Source organism: Equus quagga, chromosome 17 (genome assembly GCF_021613505.1).
Source record: "Equus quagga isolate Etosha38 chromosome 17, UCLA_HA_Equagga_1.0, whole genome shotgun sequence".
Lineage (NCBI taxonomy): Eukaryota > Metazoa > Chordata > Mammalia > Perissodactyla > Equidae > Equus > Equus quagga.
The window spans coordinates 51,167,887-51,191,974 of NC_060283.1; the positions used below are offsets into that span (position 1 = coordinate 51,167,887).

Here is a 24,088-nt window from a genome sequence, read left to right on the forward strand (position 1 = left end):
TCCCCTGGGGCCAGCCGTACACCTGTGCCTCTCAAACTCTGGAAAACACTGAGGGAGCAAATAGGAAATGCTGCACCAACGCACGCGAGCCGTGGAAGGATGTGTTTGTAGCTGTTTTGGCCGAAGGTCTTGAAAGGGCAGTCACTCCAAGTTAGTGGACCTGTGACCCACACAGGCAAACGGGACCAGCAGTAACCACAAGCCCACTGAGTGATCAAGCCTCGGTTAAATCATTCATTCATTCATCATTTATTGGGCGCCTACTGTGTGCCAGGCACCGTGCTAGGCGCAAAAATAGAGATGCATAAGATACAGTCCATGCCCTGAAGGGTTCACAGTCTAGAAGGGGAGACGAACATGTAAACAGGTAAGAAGTGCCACAGGAGAAGCAATTACAAAGAGCAGAGGTAGCCTGGAGGGGGAGGGGCGGGGGGTGGTCTTCCTGGAGGAGGGGGCCTTCGAGGGGGACTGTGAGAGATGAATAGGTGTTGGCCAGGCAGACAAGGCAGCAGGTGCAGGGGACAGGCATTCCAGTCGGAAAAGACGGCATGAGCGAAGGCACAGAGGCAGGAAACCGCGTGTCTGGGGACGGGACTCTGCTCTGGCGGTATTGCTAGAGTTGGTACCAGAGGCTGTGACTGGAGAGGGAGGCAGAGGCCGGATGACGAGGGGAAACTGAGGGCAGCGGGCACTGGGAGGCTCACCAGAGGTGAGCAGAACCCAAGGGAAGGCTTGGACGCAGGAAGGGCAGGCTCCTGGCTGACCCGAGGGACGCCTGCTCGAGGACCACAGGGGTCCTCACTGTGGCTCCAGAGGGATTGGACCCAAGACCAGAGGAGAAGCGGAGCTGAGGGAGGACTGAGCGAGGGGAAGGGCCCTGGCCAGGGGTCCGAGAAGCTGCCACCCACTCCAGGGCTCTTGGCTCCGGGACTTCCGATTTCTGCATCTGCAGCGTGGACCCCTCCCCCAGCCAGGATGGGGCCAAAGATCAAATGAGAAAGGACGCGGGAATGTTATTAGCAAACTGCAAAGGGGCAGATGAATGAGTCTGTAACTAAAAGAGGAAAAGGGGTGAGGATAAAGCAGAAGTTAGAGAAAGGCAGAAGTTCCTAAGAATAGTGGCCATGATGAGGAAAGCTGTGGCGGATGCTGGCGCTCTCCCCTAGGAAGGAGGGGCCCTTTTGGCCCTGGGCAGGGGCAGGGGCAGAGGCCGGCTGGCAGGACCAGGCCAGCTGTGCAGGGAGCATGTGGGACCTAGGAGCCTGTGGGGCTGCTGTCCCAGCCTCTGGGTCTCCTCAGCCTTAGGCCAAGGTTTCCATGGCAACCAGGACCCTCCCTCTTCCAGGCTGCAGGAGAGTCGTAAGGGCAGAGCCAGCCAGCCAGCCAGCCAGCCAGCCTCCAGCTCTTTCATCAAACGCCTTTGTGGGGGCGGGGCCCGGCGGGGAGGAGGGGCAGCGTCTCAGTAAACCAGAGCCCGGGGCCCCTCTGAGCCACCACTAGCCAAGTCTCCACACCGTAGGCCACTTTGGGGGACTGAGTTTCCCAGCCCCGGGGGGGAGGGGGGGAGAGAGGGGAAGATGGACTCAACCTGGCCATGGCTCCTGCTGCCCTGGGTCCAGGGGCTACAGAGAGAGTGAAGCCTCCTGAGGGAGGGGCTAAGAACAGCCTCAGGGTCCTCACTGCCATCGCAGGAGCAGGGGAGGGGAGGAGGGGGCCCTCCTAGTCAAGTCTGGAGATGTCCCAAGGCCCCTCCTTTCTTCGCGCCCTGTATAACTCAGCTTCGCCCCACGGAGTCTCCAGTCTTCGACCAGCTCCCCTCCTCCTGGTGTCACGTGCTCGCTCGTCGCCTTGTCCCTCCTCTCCCCGTGACCAGTGTCGGGGAATGATGCCCACCGTGGGCGCCGATGGAGGTGGTGGTAGTAACAGTGAGAGGGGTGGGATGGTGTGGGCGACGGGCGGTCTCTCCACCATGGGAGGTGGGCTGGGGTGGGGTGGGGTGGGGGGTGTCACTTGCTCTTGTGCACGTCCTTCAGCCGGCGGAGCTTCTCCAGGAGCTGGGCCCGGGAGTAGCCGTCATCCCCAGCGGGGTCCGGGCCTGGCCCCAGAGCCTCCTGCAGCACCAGGCAGTGGGTCCTCAGGAACGGGTTGTAGGAGCGCTCCTCTCCCAGGGTGGACGGGCACTGCGGGAGGAGAGGCACCCGGGTTTGGTGGAAAGACTCCAGAAAATAGACCCAACAAGAGACGCCTCCTCTCCCCGCCCCCACCCCCGCCTCGCCTGCCCCCCGCCCCGCCTCACCCCCCCCCACCACCCCACCCCCGTCGCTAGGCCGGCCCCGCCCCGGCGCCCAGGAGCTGTCACTCACAGCCCCAGGTACCAAACACTGCAGAGCTGAGCCAGGCCCTCCTGGCGCCCCAGCACCGCACCGTGCTCTTGCGCTCCATCCGCTGCCTCTGTACCCACTGCATCTTCCTCTCCCGGGCCAGGTTCTCGGGCTCCACCACGCCTGCAAAGCCCAGGTTCTCCTCCGCATACTCGTGACCTGGGGACCACCGCGGGGGGCGCAGGGGCAGGGCAGAGAAAGGTCGGTGGTGTGGTCAGAAAAAGTCCTCCCCAGCCCAGGCCTCTGGGACCGCCCACCAGGGAGGTGGGGTGGCGCTTCCAGGAGAACCCCAACCCCACGGAGCTGCTTCTCTGACTGTGGGCACAAGTCAGCCAGGAGTGAAGAGAAAGAAGCAGTTCAGGGGGAAGCACCGGACCTGGAGCCAGAGACCTGCATTCTAGGCCTGCTTCTCCCCTGCCCAGCTGTGCGACCTCCGACAAGTTAGGGCACTTCTCTGCGCCAGTCCTCTCACTTGGAGAGGGGAAAATCAATAATGCCACTAGAACACACACATGTCCCTGGTGCCTAGAACAGAGCCTGGTACCTGTTAGGTGCTCAATAAAGTATCTGTCAAATGAATGAATGGGTGAATATATGTTCTAAGGATGAACTGAGATATTAGCGGATGTGTTTTAGAAACTATGCATTTGTGGTGTATGTATGAATGTAAGACATGCCACGCCATGCCACGTACGTATGGATGGACGGATGGATATTCCGTCAATGTACCTATGTACAGATGGATAGACACGATGTGTGTGGATATGCATGCATGCAATGGATACCTGCAGAGTGGATTTACCGACTTCCGCCCCTAATAAGCAAAGGCTATTCTCTGTTCTAGGCTCTGGTTGTGAAAAATCCGCCATCTCTTTGGGATGCTCCGGGGCCTGCAGGGCTCCCAAGAGGCCGAAGGCTGGCTGGCAGGGGAAGCTGGTGTGAGCAGCAGGGGTGTGGCAGAGCTGGCACTCCAGAATGAAGGGAGTCTGCCCCACTGCTAGAGCTGGCTCCCAGAAGCCACCAGAGCTGGAGCTGGGTCACCTTTGGGCCAGGCTTTGGGTCGGTAGGGGCTCCAGGGGAGTGAGGGGCTGGGAGGAGAAGTGGGAGGGGCACCTCACCAGGCCACAGCAGAGTGTCGTCCCCAAGCCCCAGCACAGTGTCCAGTGAGCTCAGCATGGTCTCTGCGGTGCCCTCAAAGGTCCGTCCTGGTGAGGGTCCGGGGAGACGTGATAATGTACAGGGATAACCCATCACGGTATATTAGAAGGGCCATGGAGGGGGTGGGGGTCAGCCCGTACAGATGCGACTGGCCACCAGCCCTCCACCATGCCCCTGCATGCCCGCCTCCTGGCCTCCACTCCCTCCTTCCCACTGGGAGCTGGGTCCAATTACCCGCCCCCCACCAAGGCTGTTTGAAGGCCTCCACTGCAACATTGACCTGTGGGGGGAGGGGGTGCCGAAACTTCAGGACCAAGCACGGTACGCGTAGGGTCGCTCTTTTCCACAGAGACCTTCCTCCTTCGCCTGTGCTGCCCTTGGGGACTCACGATCCTCCCCACCCACAGATCTCCTCTCGCTCAGGGGTCCTCCCCTCTTTGTAACCTAGTCCTGCCAGTCACTATATCAGAGAACCAGGCTCCCCCCAGTGGAAACAAATGTCTCGTGAGCTCTGTACTCAGTTACGGGCATCCTTGCCTCCTGCCCACCCCGTGGGAAGCTGGGAAGATATAACAAAAATCGGGGCAACATAGGTGGGAGTAACGGCCAAGGCCACGTCTGTGCTGAAACCAAGGCTTTAATGCTTGCATGGGGCTGTGGCTGCCTTTGGGTCCCTCTGCTGGCCTCTCCCTCCCTCCTGTCTCCCTCCTCCCTCTTCCCTTTCGGTGGAACTCACCACAGCCAGAGAGGAAGAGCAGGTCCCCTGAGAAGAGGCAGGAGGGGCCCTTGTAGGGCTCCCCATCCAGCAGGTAGACCAGATGGCCTTGCGTGTGGCCAGGGGTGGCCAGGGCCCGGATCTGAAGCCGCCCCACACTGACCACATCTTGATGACACAGGGGGCTGAGGAGCAAGGCAACAGGGGAGAGAAGGTACTAGAGCTTGTGCCATGCGATTCTTGCCCCTCCCTCGGCCCAACGGGCTAAGTGATTTGCAGGAGCGGGGGCTTCCACCCCAGAGAGAGAAGGCACCCCAGCGCCCAGGGCTTCAGGCCCACACCCTCCCCTCCTCTGCTTTTGGGGAACATGGCTGGATCAGCCGGGGGGTGAGCAGGGCCATTCTTCAGGTGGGCTGGAGTCTGCTCTCTAGGGGCCAGGAAGGGCATCAGCAAAGATCCAGCTGTGACTCCCCGGAAATACTCGACTGGAGGACGGGTGTGAGGGACAGGGCCCACGGAAGGGCCATCCCACTCTGGGTCAGGGACTTACTGGGTGAGGTAGGGGATGCCGTCCTCAGGGCTCCCGTACACCCGACAATCTTGGTGCCGCCGGCTGAGGTCACGGTTCCCTCCACTGTGGTCCCTGCAGGATGTAGGGACGGGTGGGCCTTGGAGGGGCACCTGGACTGCGCCTGCTTGCCTCCCTCTCCCCCACAGCATCTCCAGGCCTTTGAACCCTGGGGTCCCCGGCTTCTGGACTGAGCCAAGCTGTCCACATCTCCAGGCCTTCGTTCAAGCTGTTCCCCAACCCAGCATGTCATCCCCACAACTCGCCACCCTCACCCCTCCAACACCGGGCCAGTGCCAACCGGTCTTTCTGGACTCTCTCAGCTCCAGGGTCATCAGCCTCTAATTCCTCCAGGTGGATCTGATCACACTCCACCCAGCGCCCCCCACCCCCTGTACCTTGTGCCAAGTGCCACCTCGTTGCACACTTTCATGCAGGGCTTTCTCCCCTACTGGACTATCATCTCCTGAGGGAAGAGCTCACAAGGTTTGTCTGTGCCTGGTACACAGTAGGCATCTAATACTTGCCCTTGGAATGAAAGATAAATGCCTGCCCTGCCCTCCTCTGGGGCTTCAGGAGCTGATACGTGGAGTGTGGGAGACACACCCTTGCCTGCCCTCTCTGCTGGTGCCCCAGGGGCTTCGTGAGGAAGGCGGATGCCTCCCATCCTGACCCCCACCCAGCGTGTCCTCACGGGCCCAGGCCTGGCAAGCCCAGCTGGGGCAAGGGTCAGCCAGGGATGATCGTCTGCACCCAGGCCCCCCGCCCCCCAGTGCCTTACCAGTGCTTATGGGTGCAGAGAATGGCCACCAAGGCAACGCCTTCCTTCTCAATGGAAGCCTGGGGGGAGAGGAGGCGCAGAGACTGAGGAGCGGGCTGCAGGGGCCATGGGTGCCAGGAGAGAGGGGAGAAAAGCAAGGAGAGAGGAGGCAGAGGAGGGGACGGATGCAGAGGGTGGGGAGGGCAGGGCGGGGGAAAGGGGGGCAGCTGAGACTCGGTATGGGCACAAGGGATGGGGGAGATTTGTGGAGGGGACAGACACACAGACACACACACACAGACAAATAAGAAATGGGAGGGAAAGTCAGAGAGACCTGGATGCTAACAGACAGAGGCAAAGAGAAAAGAGGGTCAGAAAGGAGGCCACAGAGTGAGAGATGGAGGAAACTCACTACACCCTGGGTCCTGGGGCAGGCCCCCTCGGCAACGGTTCCCCCATTGCTGCCCCCCCGCCCCCCCGCCTCCAGCCATGCTCTGGATACTGACCGCTCCCCCATGCTGTGGTTGTGGGTGCCTCTGTGTGTATCTGCATGTTGGGCTGGTGTGTGAGTGCACATAGAGGGGGGACATCCCGTTGGCAGAAGGGCCAGGGTCAGCCCCTCTATATGAAGATGAGCTGCCAGGCCCCAAGGTGAGTCCAGGCCCCCGGGCAGCCCCCTCCCCTCACCTGTACAGCCTGAGGATCTGAAGGGTCCACAGCCACAGCCAGCCGGGCCTGGATGTCGATGATGAGGTAGCTGTAGTTGTCCGAGAGCACGGGGATGGGAAGCACCTTCACTCCTGGGGGACAGAGACGGGCCGTGGGTGGGTGCGGGCAGGCAGCCGGCAGTCAGGGTGTGTGATGGGGAGTGGGCAGGGAGGGTGGGCACGCACAGCTTGGGGCCACGCTGGCCCGGGCAGCCAGGGCTCACCGTTGAAGAGGCGGGGCTGGGTTCTGGAGTGGCCTTTGGGGTAGCGATTCCGGGCCCTGCGCAGCTGCTGGCGGTAGAAGAGGTACCCGAGCCAGGTGCGGGTATACAGGCTGTACCTGCGGGTGGGATGTCCGGGCTCAGCCCCGCCCCATGCCCGGGGTCCCCAGGAGGCCCAAGCCCCATGTCGCCACTCCCCTGGCCACCCCGAGTCAATACAGCTCCCCCACCACTTATTGTGCGCCTACTGCCTGCCCTGGTCAGTACGCAAGACAAGATGGAGACGATACACACCCCCAGCTCGCCGCCCAGCAGAGATGTGAACTGCCAAATTCACAGACGAGACTCAGAGGGCGAGGGGTATATTTGGTAAAGGGGGTGTAGACGTTAGGAAGCTGACTTGAGGTGGGAAAAACATTTCGGGAAGAGCAGTGGGGCATCACAGTCATGCCGGGACTTGTTGAACCAGATCTCGGCCCCATCCCCACGTTTGCAGTTCAGCAGGTCTGGGTGGGGCCTGGGAATCTGCATTTATAATATGCTCCAGGTGATGCCAATGCTGCTGGCCCAGGGGCCCCAATCTGAGAACCACTGAGACAGAGGACCCAGTAGGCCAGGGCCGAGAGGCAGCAGGCAGCAGGGCTTGCTTGAGCAGACCATAGAAAGTTCTGTTTGGCTGTCTGGTGGAGGAAGCAGGGAGAGGTGAGGCTGGATGGGCTGCCCCCATCGCTCCCTCCTCCTGCCACCATTCCAGGCCATCCCAGGCTACACGGCGAAGAGGCAGCACAAGGAACAGAGGGGAGCTTGTGAGTGACAGAGTCCTCCAAACCCAGGATGCCAGCACATAGGGCTGGCCTCACAGGCAGGAAACCTGTGAGGTCACATAGGGCCGGGCACTTCGTTTAATGCTCGCTGTCGCTATCTTGAAATTCATTTTTTTTTTAATCTTTTTTTTTAGATTTTAGTGTTTCCTTTTTCTCCCAAAGCCCCCAGGTACATAGTTGTGTATCTTTAGTTGTGGGTCCTTCTGGTTGTGGCATGTGAGATGCCACCTCAGCATGGCTTGAAGAGTGGTGCCATGTCTGCGCCTAGGATCCAAACCGGCGAAACCCTGGGCCACGGAAGCAGAGCTTATGACCTTAACTACTTGGCCACGGGGCTGGCCCTGCCATCTTGAAATTCTTAATGACTTTACCTTTGAACCCGTATCTTGTAAGTCTGATGAGACAAGAGAACAGACACCTGAGCAGAGGTGCTATACCCAGTATGTGGATGCTTCGTTCCTTGCTGCCCCACATACACACCACGTTTGCAAAGTCCCAGGAGCACAGAATTCTGGTGGACCCACTCCGCGTGGGAAGTCAAGACTCAAAGTGAGCACAAGGTGAGTTGTACGACATTTACAACTGAGTCAGGGGAGCGCTGACTGGCCTGAGAGGTCACGCTTTTGGTTCAAACCAGAATTTGCTTCAAAGGCATCAAGAAAGCAGCAGTGTTCTGAGAAACACAGAGGGCTGAGGACCTACCACTTCCTTTCTTACTGTTACTTCCCTGTATGATCCAACCATCCTTGCTGCAAATGATGCTGCAGAAGGAAAGGGAAAGAGGGTGACCAGTCTGTCCTTTCCTTTCAGTCCTTCCTCGCTCATCAGTACGCTGAAGGGAGAGGGAGCTGGTAGGATGTGCGTGTGTCAACAAATGGAATAAAAACAGGTGAGTTAGTTTTGTGCAGCATTTCCCCTGTTCTTACAAGAGCAAAACTCATATCCATGTGCAAGCTAAGAGATGGTGATTAGAGCGTTTCAGCGATTCCACAGAGGACTGAAAGGTTCTTACATTTGCATTTAAGACTGGCATTGCATAACATACAGATGGCAAAATTCATGCTAATAATTTAGATTTTAATTTTTCTTTACTTAGAATGACATTAAGTAGCAAATGAAAAACATCATGACAAATCAAAAGTAGATCATAGAAGAAAGGGAAAACTTTGTATTTTAGTAACTTTAATGGCACTTTTTCCCTGTCCTTTCAACAAAAGACACCAAATTTCATTTTCCACTGGGCCCTACAAAGTATGTAACCAGCCCTGCCAGCACGGGAAGGAGCTGTCTCAGGTCCTGGCCTCTCAGAGGGGAAACCGAGGCGGGGGTGGGGTGGGGAGACAGTCAATGCTTAGGGTTATACAGCAGTCAGTCAGAAAAGGGGGCGGATTCTGGCTGATTAAACCGGAGACAGGAAAGTCGACGTGGGGGGTAGATGGGGGTCCCTAAGTCTCTGCCGGGATTCACTGTGTACGTTGGGGGCGGGGGGACGGCAGAGAGGCTGCTGTTCAGGCCCCTTGGGCAAGAGCTAGCTGATTTGACGGGAAACAATTTGATCACAACCAAGTGGGTTTCCATGACGATGTGGTAGAAATGATTTCTCTACAGTTATAATCATTGCGATCCCTGCTCCGTGTGCCCATGTGCTTGTATCAGTGGGGAATTTGGACACACTGTGGAGGGGTTTTGCATCTTTTGCGTGTCTTTATGTCCATTTTTCACAGGCCCTCTTTTCGTTTTACGTTGAGGTCGGTTCCAGCCACTTCCTACTTGCACTCCTGCAACAGGATTTAGTAAGGCCTGGCTACTAGCCGGCTGGGCACAGAGCGAGGAAGGCAGAGCCAGCGCCCTCTGGCGGCTCATAGTCTTAAATGACAGGAGCTGCTGTTTTAGGGGTCAAGGAGGGCCTCTTCGAGGAAGTGACATTTCCAAGAAGGAGAGAGCAGGCGTGTAGAGAATCTGGGGAAGGCTCGCCAAGAAAAGGCAATCGAGAAATGCCAAACTCCTGGAGAGAAGGAGGGAGCTGGAGGGAGCTGCAGACTGTCTCTGCCGTGCTGCTGTCATAACAAAGAGCTGGCCTGACAGGGATGCCTGTGGATGGGTGGGAACAACCGAAACATCCCGGATTGGATTCTAGACCAGAAAAATGATGTTAGTGGGACAATTGGCAAAATTTCAATCAGGTTTGGAGAGTGGTTAATAGTTTGTATTGAGGTTAATTTCTTGGTTTTGTGAACCGCACTGTGGTTATGAAAGATGCTAACATTTGGGAGAGCTGGGTGGGGGTGTATGGGAATTCTGTGTATTATTTTTGCAAGTCTGAAATTATTTCAAAATGAAAAGTTAAAAAGCAATAAGTAAATCCATGACATCACCCTTTCTCTGTGCCCGACACCACCTCGCATCCACGCTCAGAGTCCTGCTCCTGACTTCACTTCTTCCCACTCAGGCTTATGGAAAGTGCAGCGGTTCTGGCAACAGAAAGCTCTGGGTTCGTCACAGGGTGGTCCATCCCAGCTCTGAGACCGTTGGCAAGTCACTGGTCTCACAGATCAGGGTCCTCATTATAGGGGCACTAGCCTGCGTGCCCTTTCGCAGCCATGTGTCCTTCCGGCCCCCTTCTGGGCAGGACGTCCAGCTGCTGGGCTTTGCAAAGATCCAGGGCCTGGCCAGCCCAGATCTTACCTTATCTCACTCAAAGAACATCACGTCTTAGAGGGACACAGAGCCCCTCCATGTGAGCCACCGTCCCTGGGAATGCTGGCTGGACCAGGGACAGCCCCCGTGAGCAAGCACGTAGCCTGTGTGGCCCCTGACCGTATAAGCCGCCCCCTCGCTGCCCGCAGACGTGGTGCGCAGCTCCATCCAGCCGGCCACCACTGGACGCTCCCCATAAGTGATCCCAACAGACCCTTATGTCTCATACGCCGTCCCCGGGTCTTTCCTTTGGTCTCCCCGCCACCTATCCCGCACTGCTCGCACAACTGCCAGACACCCATCTACAAAGCGGTGATACCATGACCCACGGCTGCAGAACTGTGCGAGATTAAGTGACATGAAACAAGATAAGAAGTGTTAACACTCTCGAGGGTCTGCTGGGCGGAAGATGTTTAACAACTGTTGTTTCTTCCCAACTTCAGCCGGGCACCCCTCAGAGCTGCCAGAACATGGCTGTCCACATCTGGGAGGGACTGCGAAATGCTGTGTCTTCTCTTATTGGATGCCTGTTCTCTGTGCTTTGTCCCCCAACAAAGGTCAGGATCCACGAGGGCAGGGACTGTGCCCTGAGAACCTGCAGTAAACACGGCCCCTCTCTTTCATTCGCTTTACTCAGCAAACACGCACCACACAGGCCGGACGGGGGCAGACAGCAGAGAGCGAGGCCGACACAGCGAGAGGAGCAGCCAGCAGATACCAAATTGGAAAACAAACCAGTCAATGAGCAAGCAGTTAACCAAGGGTGGGACAGGAGAGAGCAGACAGGTGGCAGGAAGGCCCCCTCTCTGAGGGCAACACTGGGGCTGGGAACAGAAAGAGGAGGGGGCCGGCAGTGCAGGCTGGGGGTGCAGCACCAAGGCCCGGGGCAGACAGGAGTGGGGCATGTCCTAGGAGCTGCCAGGAGGCCTTGGAGTCCCTAAGCCGGGCCAGAGGGCAGAGAGTGGTCAGCGAAGTGGGCAGGGGCCAGGCCACGGAGAGGCGGTGGAAAATTTCTGGTGGGTTTTAAAGCAGGGAAGCATGTGTTCTGACTTCCCTTTTTAAGAGCTTGCTCAGCTGCTGTGTGGAGGGGACAGCGAAAGGGAGCAGAGTGGAAGGTGGCAGGGGAACCAACCGAATCACTCGGTGGGGAGATGGCAAGGGCCTGGACTCAAGGGGATGTTGGAGAGGGAGAAAGGTGGGGAGGTGCCCCCCAGCTGTGGGGGGAGGGACAGGGTGGTCCCTGTGGGCCTGACTTCTCCATCACTGTGCAGAGCAGGGGGAGGCAGGCCTCAGCCATGGAGGGAGGGAGGGGCCTGAGAACCAGGGCGCTGGGACACTCCCAGGCCCGGTCTTCCCCTGACAATGACTTCCACATGACTCTCTCAAGTCCCTGAGCCCTGGCTCCTCCTTCGTCTGCCTGCCGTTAGCTGTACCACAGCCAAAGGGTCCCAAACCACGCCTGTCGGCTCCTGCTGCTTCTCTTTCTGGGACGGGCCCTGTCATCCTCCCAGTTACACTGCTTGGGGCCCATTTAACCCTCTCCCTGGCAGAGGCACGAAAACAGAATCCCTCTTGATTTCACCTTCCACCCCCACCACATGGGCTCGCCCCTGGGAACAGGCCACAGAAGCTCTTAACCGGGCCCTTACGAAAGCTTCCTTTCCCCAGCTCTTGGCTCTGAACCCAACTGTGAACCACGGGCAAAAATTTAAGCTCCTAAAGCACTTCCTTTGACTGAGTCCTGCTCTTGCTCAAAAACCTTCAGTGGCTCCCCACTGCCACCAGAGAGGGTCCTTCTCCCAGTCAGGCCTCTGTGAACTGGACTGAAGCAAGTCTCTGCCCGCTCCCTCTGTCTGGCCCAGTGAAAGCTCCATGCTCCCAAGAGTGAACCCCAAGTGTCCATCAACAGCACGATGGATGAATACGCTGTGACATATTCAGCCCATGGAAAACCACACAGCCAGGAAAAGGAATAGTCTAGAGCACCAGGTCTCAGCAAGCACAAAGCTCAAACACAGTGTTGAGCTAACAGATATCCTGCAGAGAAGACAGACAGTCTGAGGATATTTATTAAAAATGCCAAAGTGTGCAAAACTATCACCTATATGGTCCAGGGACACAGACATGCAGTAGAAGAAGGAAGGCGGCCGGGGAGGGGGCACAGGGGCTTCACAGGGCTCTAACATTTTCCTTCTGAAGCTGGGAGGTAGGGGTTGTTCTATTATTATCTTCTTTCGAATGCCTGAAATAACTCGCATTTCAGAGCGACAGGCCTGCTTCGCTTCTGCAGGCCCCTCAGCCTGGAATACCCTCCAGGCTTCTGTTCTTACTGGAATCCTAAGGCCCCTCCAGGGCCCAGCTCAGTCCCGGCTCCTGATGATCCCTGAACAGGAAGAGTCCTGCCCTGGCTCCACGAGGAGCCCTCAGAGCCCCCGTCGTGGGGAGCTGAGCCCCTCAGAGGCAGGGCCTTTGTGACTTCTACCTGGCACCCTGATCAGCGCCACGCAGGGGCAACCCAGCCTGAGCCTCGTGGCTCCCTGGCACTCCCTGGGCCCCAGCACAGCACAGCACAGACCTGGCCCTCACGAAATGCTGGCCTAGTGACCAGTTGGCCTGGGAGGGCCGGGCACAGAAGGTGGACAGTCAACTCTGCGGCCCCATGCAACCCGCCTCCTGCCAGGCTGTGAAGCCCCATCAGGGCGTCTGGCGCCCAAGTTACAGCCCCCTCTGCCCCTGCTCTCCCCTCCCCTCCTCACCCACCTGGCCGAGCAGGGTGCTCTGCTGAGTGGGTCTGCATCACTGGGGCACAAAATCCCAACTTCCCCTACCCTTGGGTCTGGACCCAGGGCCCCGGAAGTGGAGGAAATGGAGGGAGCACTGGGTGGGGGGGTCTGCAGAGGGGTCCACGGTCGTGGCTCTGCCCACACAGGTTGAAGCGGGAGCTCGCTGGCCTCATCTTTAGTAACAATGACCTTTTCCGCAGCTTTCCTTGACTGGCCTGTGGGCAGCCCTGAGCTAAGTGTCTCCCGTCCATTATCTCCCATCATCCTCCAAACCACCGCGAGGAGGGGGCTGCTGTCTCCTCCATTCTACAGACAAGGACACTGAAGCCCAGAGAGATGGGAAGGCATTTGGTCAGGATCACAGAGGGGTGAGTGGTGGGGCCGGCTCACCCTGGCAGCCTGACCCTGGAGGCCACACTGCCAAACCCCAAATGAGCAGGGAGGAGGAGATGAGTGGGCCTGAACTATTTTGGGGCAGACCCAACTCCCCGAGGGCCTCTGCTGAGAAAACGGTATGTCAGGGTGGTCACAGTGACCCGGCCACGCAGCCCAGGACCTGGCCTCCGGGCCCTCCGGAGCACTGGTTTGAGCCTCTTTGAGACACAGGCCCCTTTGAGAACCTGGAGGGCGCTGTGAATTCTTTCCCCAGGCCCGCTTATTACACACGCAGCATTTTGCTGGCAACCGCCGAAGGTCAGAGCCCTCCTCTCGTGCCAGGATAAGATACCCCGAACCAGGGAATCCCAAAGACCCCTTTCAAATCGAGGAGCTGTGATTCCGAATCCTGGACTTACGACTGGGTTGATGGTACATGGCTGATGTGTGAGCCAGACGGAGAAGAGAATTTAGGAAAAAAGAACAGACCCTAGATGGGAAAATGTGGAGGTGAAGGAGCCAGTGGGAAGAGCCCGTCCTTCTATCTCTGAGCCCCCACCCCGCTGGGATGCCCCTGCCCCACAGAACGGGCCCTTGGTTTCTTGGGTCATTACCACACACACGGCTTCCCTTCTTCTGTTGCTGAGGAGAGAAGCAGGAACGCACACCTCAAGCCTCAGTTTTCCTCTCTGAAAAGCTGAGTGCTCCTCCTCTCTGAAGGAGCAGCTGAACCCAGAAAGTTCACGTGACTTACAGATAATATTGGCTGTGGGTTGCAAACCCTCTGCCTGGGGTTCCCAGCCACGGTCGGAAAGCTGGCAGCTAGCCTGGGGCCACCCTCATCAGAATGATTGGGGTGCTGGTGAGACAGGAAGATTCTGACCTTTCCTCTTTGGCCCCCCTTCCTGGATTCTGATTCAGCAGTTCTGGGGCCCGGAACTACCCACCATCACCTCACCAAAAAGAAAAGAAAGTTTTCTAATCGGTCCTCTGGGACCAGGGTGGGAGACAGAAAAACCACTCTGCAGGGAGGGGCTGGGGGTGGGGCAGCCGCCTGGGGTGAGGCCCTGCAGCTGCCCTGAGGGCTCCCCCACCCCCCTTCCCGGGGTGAGAGCTGCAGACACAGCACTACCACCCCGGGGAGGGGTCATGGGTGCACTCTGACTCCCCGCCTCACTGAACCAGAGCGTGGCTTCTCTGGTATCTGAGGCTGAACCTCCGGCCCCATGGGAGGCCGTGGGACAGCTGGGGACAGCGAGCCGCAGCCCTCCCCACGCCTCCTCCCTCTGGCCCCCAGTGGAGAGCACACAATGAAGCTCTTCTTCTTCCCCTCCCCCCTCGGCCATCTCACCACCCGGCAGCCCCAAGAGGCCTGAGGGCTTTCAAGTGTCTATCCCAGCGAGGCCCTGGGCCCCAGCCTCAGCCCAGCCTGGAGCAGGAGGGGAGCAGCATAAATGGGGGCTCTGCACCCAACAGAATGACCTGCAAAGCCTGGGCTGCCAGGGTCACCCACCTGACCCCTCCCCCACCCAATGACCCTCAATCCTGGTGAGGCCCCAGACTCCACTGGGACACAACAGGCAAGCCCAGGGTGGTGAGGCCTCTGGCCGGGGGGTGCTTTTGGCTCGTGTCCCCAGGACCCAGCCTGCCCAGGCTCTGCATCTGACCAGCGACAGGGTATTCTTTATAGAACCAAACCTGGAAACGCCTGTCTGAGGGCCAAGGACCTGGAGGGCCACCAGGACACAGAGTTCTACTGAGTGGGGGCCTGCTCCCTCGGGAACAAAGAGAGCTGCTCCGTGTTTTGCGCTTTCTCAAAACTGAGGAAACTGAAGAAGATCATGAGACAGCTAAAGAGGCCCTGGAGGGGGAGCTTCCTGAAGCTGCCAGCAGCTGGGGCGGGCACTACCCCATGCCCAGGAGAGGGGCAGTGGCTGCACGTGGTCGAACACAGGCCTGGCTGGGAGACGGTGGGCCTGTGTCCACCGCCTCCGGGCCCTCCCGGGAAGGGTCTTCCACAGACTTCTCCGTCCTCTCCAGACGTCGCCCGTCTTTCCCAGAGGGGAGGAGGAGCTGCACAGGGCTCTCGGGGAGGACCAGGGGCAGCCACTGCTGACAGCCTCTCCACCGTATCTCATTCCTGGCTGGGAGGCCTGGACTAGTTTGTCCCCTTGCCCGTAATTCTAGGCCACTTGCCCAGCCAAGGCCCCTGGGTTTTGTTTGGTTTGGGTTTGGGTCTGTTTCTTTTGGCTTTCCCCCACTCTCCCTCACCCTGATCCCAGGCCCTCTTGATTCAGTCCTGCTCCCTGGGCCCGGCCTGTGGGATCCAGTGGGGGAATCAGACCTGTGAACACCTACCGCCAGAACAAGCAAGAACACGCAATGAGAACTCTCAGAGGAAGCCAGAGCCAGGGCCACACTGCAGGCAGAGACAAACTGTGACGGGGGAGGCCGGGCGGCCTTAATGGAGGAGACGGCATCTGGGCCAAGCCTTTCACTCTTTCATTCATTCATTCATTCAAAAAACACTAATGAGGGACAGCTCTGTGCCAGGCACTGTTCTAGAAGCTGGAATCCAATAGCGAATGAAGTTTCTTCCTTCATGTGGCTCATATTCTAGTTGGGGGAGAAACCCAATAAAAAAATAGACCAGTCACTAAGTCAAGTACGTCATACGGTGATAAATACCGTAGAGAATAAGAAAGCAGGGCAGAGGCCAGAGAGCGCAGGGTGAGGGCGTGGCTGTTCTTATATGGGGTGCTCAGGCCAGGCCTCTCTAATTGGGTGAAATTTGAGCAGAGATCTGAAGGAAGCGAGGCACAAGCCACGTGGCCATCTAGGGGAAGAAGGTTCTAGTGAGAGAGAGCAGCCACAGACGGGCTTGGGGGTGAGGCTATCTCGGAGTGTCTGAACAGCAAAGGGGCCTGTGCGGCCAGGGCAGAACTGGCAAGGGGAGGAGGAAACCTGCAGTGGGGCACGGGCAGTCACAAGGGCATTTAGACCATTCTGTGCGATCGGAGCAGCGAAGTGTCATATTTCTGACTTAAATCTTAACAGTGTTATTTTGCTGCCACGTTGAGAACGCTTTAAGGGTACGCGGGCCAAAGGCAGCCGTCCGCTTGGGAGGCCGGGTGAGAGACATGGTGGGGTGGCCCAGGCTGGCAGCAGTGGAGGTGGGGACAGTGTTCAGATTTTGGATGTATTCTGAAGGCGAGCTTCGAGGAGGCCACACAATTTGACAGGTAGAAATACAGGCAGGAAGGAAGGTCTGAGAGGCCCCAGAGAGAACCACAGAAAGAGCTCAGGGCCTGGGGAAGATGGAATTGGACAGGTCTGGAGGGAGTGTGGGAGGGCCCCAAGGCCTGGGTGAGGGGTGGAGACTCCATTCCGCAAGTGCTGTGGCTTGGGGAAGGGGCACCTGCTCAGAGCCACACAACACAGGGGCACCCGGGTCAGAGAGAGCAGAGAGGCCAACGGGCCACTGTGGCTGCCGGGGCTGCAGTGCTCCAAGGTCCCCAAGGCTCGCAGGCTGTGCTATGGACGGCCCAGACCACTGCCTCCACCCGGCCTTCAGACCACAAGCAGGTGGATCACTCACTAACAGGCCCGCAGCTCAGGGCTCTTGAAATCAAGCCAGCGGGTCTCATTGGCCCCAGGGAAGGGGTTTCCTCTTGTGGAAGAGGAGCAAGCAAGGCTTGTCCAGGGGACAATGGTTTACTTGGGTCAGGAGGGTCATGCCCGGGAATGAAGAGAGGTCTCGGCGAGGGAGGAAGGAGGGCTCTGCCCGCCAGGACCATCCATCTGCAAAGGCTGGGGCCATCCACTTTCTTAGCTCTGTGAGACGTGCCCAGCCCCACATGAGCCCAGCTTGTCCCCGCTCACCCCACCCCCCTGCAGACAGGGCCCTACTCAGGGCCCTACTCTGTGAACTCCTCTCAACTACCACTGAGAAGGCAAAGGACCAGAAGGGAAACTAAGGCACGAAGCAGGGGACACACACTCCTGATCCCAGCCTACTCAGGCATACACTCTCACTCCCAGGGAACTTGTCACGCCCTTCCTCCTGCCACAGGGTGGGTCCCTGTTCACATGCTCCTTTCCTTACTCCTTGACAACAGCGACCAGACTCTGCTCAGATCTGTGATCCCACGATGCCGACCCAGGCTACTTAGGGATTCACGGAATGGATGAAGGGATGTAGGATTTCCTGACGGGTGGGCAAAAGAGGCTTGGAAGCCAGGAGTAGAAGTAGGCAAAGAAGCTCCAGAAGGAGCCAGGCCATTGCCATGTGCCAGAATGAGCAGCTGCAAACATTTCCTGAGCTAGGCCCTGTGCACTCACTGCACAATTTCATTTGATCCTCACAGGAGCCCCAGGATGTAGGTACCGTTATCATGCCCGTTTTACAGAGGCAAACAACTGAGGCACGCACAGACAGGCTGAGTTATCTTTCCAAGGTCACAGGGCTACTAGGCAACAAAGCTAGGATTCAAAAGCGCATCTGTCCAACTCACATGCCATGTGCTTAATTCCCACCCACGTGGTCTCCCAGGCCCCACGGAGTCCAGACGCATGTGTCAACCTCTGGGCAACCCGGATCCACCCTCCGTTGTGCCCATTTATCCCCATCCCAAGACCATTGTGGTTATGTCTGAGGAAAGCCCTTTATAATATTGTCACGACACCAGTGATTATTGTTATTAATGATAACAATCGCTCCTCTCCCAGCTGTTGCTTAGCATTTCCACCATCTGCTTTCCAGCCTCCAGTGGAATCCTCTATTTGTGGCCATCTCAGCCATGTACGCTGCCCCTCCCTATCACGTCCTGCCCATCCCATCCCCCTGCTTCTCCATCCTTCCTGGAGGCACCCCCACAGCATCCACACCTGCCCATTTCCCCGACCATTTCCTGCGAACACCCCGGTCCCTCCCAGCGGCCACTGGCCTCTCCCCCAAGGGACTGGACTCATTGTTTCCCAAACTATAGAGGGGCAGGGTCTGGAATTCGGATTCCAGGCACACCCTTCTGCTCTGCACATCTGGGGAGGTGATGCCAGGGCAACCTTGAAATCCAGACACAGGAAAGCCCATAGGAATACCGAGTCCCAAAGAAGCTCTGAGAATCCCAAAGAAGCCCTGAGAATCCCAAGTTTGGGGATTCAGAAACTTCCAGATCCCCAGTCCTAGGAATGCCCCAACCCTCAGGATTCTGAGACGGCAATCTTGGGAATTCTGATCTCAGGACTTCTGAGTTCAGTTCCTCCTGTAAACTTCTATTTTCCACTTCCTCAGGCCGTTTGTATGACTCCAATGTTACCAACGTTGAAAGCTAGAAGTAGATTTAAAAATGCTTCCCCCAATAGAGCTGTAAAATTCCTAGAAATTTGGTGGGGAGAAATGTTTCTTAAATCCCAGATATGAAGATATTTAAAGATTTGTAAGTCTGATTATTTTAATGCTATTTGCAGAGCAATGATGACTTCACTGGAGCATAATTGAGAATAAAATCAACGTCTGGGCTATTAAAAGAAGTGAATGCCCCAAAAAGCACACACACAAGACTTTCCCTCCCCCCATGTTTTTCCCCCACTAGGCCCTTATATCTCTAGTTCTTAGACTAAGCGTGAGTAGCATCCTAGGACTGAAGCTTCTGGGAAATCTGGGGTGTTCTGGGGAAGAGGATGAATTGTACAATGTCTTCTCTGAAACTCAGGAAATTCCCAGGCTTACGCCCTCCCTCGAACCTGGTCTGCGGCCAGGGCTTCCACAGTTCCCGTCTGAACATCACTGGCCTTCAGCTGGGGCTTGAGGTCCTGCCCCCTGGCCTCACTGGGAGTGGAAAGGGGATAGGGGTCCTGGGAAACCTTCTTGTGGCTCCTCCAGCTCCTCTTAGGGTCTCGGGGCAGAACAGAGTTGGCTACCACCCTTGCCAGGCCCAGGAAGGGAAGGAAGTAGCGAGAAGGCAAGAGGGAGAACCAGCGGGGAGAGGGGTCTGAAAGGAAAAGTCTGGGAGGTTGGTGAACCTCGCCAGGCCCGGCTGAGTGAGCAGGCTCACATTTCACAGCCTGGGGCTCTGGACAGCAGCCAGGCTGTGGGACCAGGCTGTGGGAATAGAAAGAAAGGGACGGAGTGACCCGCAGAGTTGGGACTCTCGCTCAGGACAGAAGAGCTTACATTGTGTGATGGGGAGGTGGATGACCGGGAAAGGGACAGGGCCACGTGGAAGGCGTTGGCGGTTTCAAGTAACACTTAGATGCTCTGAGGCATTCCTTCTCTCCTGCACCTGTCAAAGGGGGGGGCCTCCCCGCCGGGCTCCCGCACCGACCCTCCTGTTCCGGCTTCCTTGTCTCCAGCCCCTCATGTGGCTCTTTTCTCCGGATGTCCTCTCACGCCCCCTTTCCCTAGCTACCCTGGCCTGCCCCTGCAAGCCTCCGTTCCCAGCCCATCCCAATTTTCCAGCCCCCCAACTCCTCTTCTTCAGTCCCCCCAAATCAGTGGTCTCCAGCCCGCCTCTCTGATCGCTCTTCTCTGGCCCTGGATTCCCCAGCCCTAGCCCCGTCCGAATCCCCAGTCTTCCCCTGGTCCCCGCCTCTCAGTCCCCTTTCCCAGCGCGCTTGCCTTCCCGAGCCCCGCATCCCGGCACTAACCCGATTCGGAACAGCAGCCGCCTGCTGCGCGCCATGAGCAGGCCACGGAGGGTCCGCCGCGCTCGGCAGCTGCGGGGGCCGAGCAGCAGGACGAGCCCGAGGAACAGCAGCCCGCAGCCGGCGACCCACAGCCACTGCGCAGGCCAGCCTCGCCAGGCCATGCTGGGGGCAGGCGCCCGCCGCGGCCCGGGGCGGGGCGGGGCGTTGCTAGGCGACGGATCGGCCCAGGCCCCCATGCGGGGAACCTGCGGGGCTGGGGCCCCGCCCCCTGCGCCGGCCGGCTGGGGGGCGGGGGGCGACCTGGCCCCGCCCCGCCGTGGATTCGCTTTCGGACCCGCCCCCTCGCCACCCTTGGCCCAGCGCACGCCCTGAATGCCAGCGGGCAGGAGGCGGGGCCTCAGCGGGCTTCTGACCTGCGCTGATCCAGGGCCACGCTGCCTGAGTCTTGGAAAGGGACCAAAGCTCGCAGGCCGCCCCTCACACCCTCCCCACTTCCCCCTCCAGGGGACTCAAGGAGAGGCCCTGGAATGGTCTTCTTGGCGGGAAACCTTAGCCTCATCAACTTTTTTGGCTAGAAGGAACTTAAGAGAGCATGTGGGTCAGCTGCCATTCATTCACTGATTCATTCACGCAATGTTCTGTCCTCCTAGGTGCCAGGCGCGGTGCTGAGCTCCGAGGATGCAAGAGTCAAAGGCACACAGCCAGTCTCTGCATTCCTGGAGCCTACAGTCTAGAATCTAGCAGAGAAACAACCAAATAAGCAAACAACTACAATTAGACAATATATCTTTATATTTATATACACATATATATGTATATATACATACATACATACGTGTGTGATTACAAATTGTGGTGCTATAAAGGAAGCGAACAGAGGGGGCAATGATATGAAGGACAGCGGACTAGTTTAGATGGGGGAGGACCTCCCTGAGCAGGTGACAAGAAAGCCAGGCCCTGAAGGGTAAGAGGCCACAGAGGCTCAGAGGGAGTGACTGGACAGGGTTATGCAGCAATGGGAGGCAGAGACAGGACTAGGACCAAGGTCCCCCGACTCCCCCCCCCCCCCCGCCCCCCGCCCTGCCCCAGGCTGCCTTCCCGCCGTGTTCCAGAAGTTGTTAAGGTTGGTGGAAGGAGCTCTAAGGGCAGTCATGGTGACATCTACAAAGCTGGGCAAACCAGAGCTGCGGCCCGGCTCTTTGTGGCTCCAGCCGTTGCCCTGGCGCAGCACAGGAAGGAACGGAAACACTGCAAACGGTCCAGCTGGCTGGAGACGGTGGGGAGGGCCTGAAGGGAGGCAGAGTTCTGGTTGTCTCCCCTGCATCCTGTGCTCTGGCCCCAGAGAGGCTGGACAACCCGACCCCCAAGTCACACACATTCTGCCTCCCTCTGATGTACTCTGATTAGATACTTGGATCCAAGCCTCAGTCCCCAGCGTAGAGTATAGGATCATTACGCACAACAAGTGGCAGGCCTCATCTCCCCCTTCCACTGCCAAAAGCCAAGAGATGGGTTAAATTATCCCCAAACTGAATTGCAATCCCAACGCTCAGTCCTGGGTTTGAGAAGTCCCAGACTTCTCTTATGTGGGTCCATCTTGAGGGCTGGAGCCTGTAGCGGGCTCCCTCCCTGAGTCCTGGCCCACGACTCAGCTTCCTCTCTGCGCCTGGCACAGAAAGGTCTCTCAGTAAACAAGTGTCAGGGAGAATTGAGTTAAACCCCAGCTGTTCACTTCCCACCTGCTGGGTGTGCTGCTGAGGAGCGGGGGTGGGGGGAGGGATGACAACGGCGGCAGCGAGGACAACCACAACGACACTGACAAGCCGCTCTCTGCAGGAGCCCTTCCAGGACAAGGGAGTTTGTGCGTCTCTAAGTCTGTGTCTATACATGCAAAGTGAGGAATTATGGAGCCTCATCATAGTCATTGTGAACACACCTTTTCTGCAGGTGAGGCCGTGCCAGGCATTATATTGAGAAATTAAAATCTGAAACACGAAAGGCAGGCCCAGGCATGAGCCTGCAGAGAGCACAGAGGTGACCAAATCCCCAAACTCAAGCACTCAGGTGTGCTCTCTTCAAGGAAGCTTTTCTCGAACCTTCCCACCCCACCTTGGGCTTAAGCAAGTCCCGCTCTGTGCCAGCTCTAGGCCTTGTACACACTGCTGTCATTCAGTGCAGTACTGCATGCTATATTCTTTTGTTTCCATGTCTATTTCAGAGCCTAGAGGCTTGAAGTCATGACCGTCTTCCTTAAGAGTAAGAACTATGGGGGCCAGCCCTGTGGCGTAGTGGTTAAGTTCCGCACACTCTGCTTTGGTGGCCCGGGGTTTGTGGGTTTGGATCCCAGGCACAGACCTGCACCACTCATCATGCGTGCTGTGGTGGCAACCCACATACAAAATAGAGGAAGATTGGCACAGATGTGAGCTCAGGGCTAATCTTTCTCCAGCAAAAAATGAGAAAGATTGGCAACAAATTTTAGCTCAGAGCGAATCTTCCTCAGCAAAAAAAAACCACTAAAAACTACGATTTAATGTATTCATCTTCAAATATCCAGTTCAGGCGTGGTGGCAGATACATATTAAACACTCACAAATGTTCTTTGAAATATGCAACTCCAAGGCTCCTGCTTCATGGGGCCAAGCCTATCTCTTCAACCTCCTCAGATGCCAATCTTCCCCTTGTCACAATGGCACAGCCACACTGGTCCTCAAATGTGCCAAGCTCATTCCCACCTCAGGGCCTTTGCTCATGCTCCCTCCACGTGGAACACTCTTCCCCCAATTCTTTGAACAGGTGGCAGCTTCTCATGTGTTGGGTCTCAGCTCAAATGCCAACCCCTCTGTGCTAGAAATAACCTGTATCTTCACCGGAGTGGTGGTTACATGGCTTAGACCAGGGGCTCTCAACAGGGGTGGTTATGCCTCCCAGGAGACATTTGGCAATGTCTGGAGACATTTTTGATTGCCACGACTTGAGGGGGTGCTACCGGGATCCAGTAGGTGGAGGCCAGGGATGCTGCTAAACATCCTACAATGCACGGGGCAGCCCCCAGAACAAAGAACTACCCAGCCCCATCTGTCAGTAGCACAGAGGCTAAGAAACCCCAGCACATGCAAATGTGGAAACTCACCAAGTTGCACACTAAAAATTTGTGCACTTTACCATACGTAAGTTACATCAAATTAAAAATTTTACCCCCCTGAAAGGACTTCGCTGACCACCCCATCACTCTCTATTGTTTTACTCTGCTTCCTTCCTGCATAGCACCTTTCACAATATGGCATCACTTTGTGATTCTTGCCTGCGCCCTACTGGAGCATAAGCCCCATGAAGTCAGGGAGGGACCTCACTGTCTTTGCACCACTGTAGTCCCAGTGGTGTGCACAAGGCCTGGCTCAGAGCAGGCGTCTGGTGAAGGATTTGTCGAAACTAGTGAATGATAGAAACAAAGAATGAATGAGTGATCATTTCACTCCTGCTGCTGAGCACTGTGACCATCAGAAGACTGGAGCTCTGACCAGCTGGTTCGGTCCCTGCAGGAGAACCGTGCACAAGCCACGCCATACTCATGAGGGCGGCTAGTGAACAGGGAGTCAGAACGAGCCTGGCGGCTGCCCGTGTTTCACAACAGGAAAGGCTGCTAAGAGCCGAGTCTGAGGACCTCACATGCTCAAGGTCCTTGCCCACGACCGCCTCCCCCGAGCAGCCTGCCGGGCACTGCCAAGGCTAAGGTTTGCCTCTGCGACTCTCCAGGAGAGACCCGTTAATAACCTGGGTCCGGTGACTGGCAGTCATGCAGTCTTAGCCTGTGGTGTGGTGGTTTTAAAGCTTAGCTCACTGAGAGCAAGCCTTGTCCCAGGTTCCCCAGGTCGGGTGGGGGTTCTCAGGTCTGCCCCCAATCCGCTCGCCTGTCTGTCTGTCTGTCCCTGCGTCTGAATCCTGCCTTTGCAACTGGCCTGGGAGCTTCCCTTAGGATCAAAAGCCTGCCTTCGTCTTTGCACCATAGCTCAAGCTTGATGCCTGGTGCTTGGCTGGCATTCAGGAATTCATAAGGTTGGTGATGATGATGATGATGATGATGACAATGACACAATCATGAAGGAGCTGAGATGGTTGGAGCTGTTTGAACGTTAGAGGAAAGAGACAACTTATTGGACCAGGATGGAGAAATTAGTTCAGTTTAGAAAAAAAGTTAGCCAAATGTGGAAGTGGTGGCTAGAATAATCTGGCCCCCACTCACCCCCATTC

At 57.2% G+C, this 24,088-nt stretch overlaps 1 protein-coding gene across 1 annotated transcript; it reads right to left on the reverse strand.

The window, feature by feature from the left end:
- Nucleotides 1-225: 225 nt before the first annotated feature.
- PNKD (PNKD metallo-beta-lactamase domain containing) lies at nucleotides 226-20,037 on the reverse strand. The gene is made up of 9 exons (XM_046644567.1): nucleotides 19,838-20,037; nucleotides 6,514-6,629; nucleotides 6,270-6,382; nucleotides 5,604-5,662; nucleotides 4,805-4,897; nucleotides 4,276-4,439; nucleotides 3,500-3,586; nucleotides 2,425-2,540; nucleotides 226-2,180 (listed from the first exon to the last, which is right to left on the reverse strand). Exons 1-9 carry the CDS (start codon nucleotides 19,996-19,998, stop codon nucleotides 2,007-2,009), a joined length of 1,083 nt encoding a protein of 360 aa, XP_046500523.1. The 5' UTR covers nucleotides 19,999-20,037; the 3' UTR covers nucleotides 226-2,006.
- Between the last annotated feature and the right edge of the window lie 4,051 nt (nucleotides 20,038-24,088).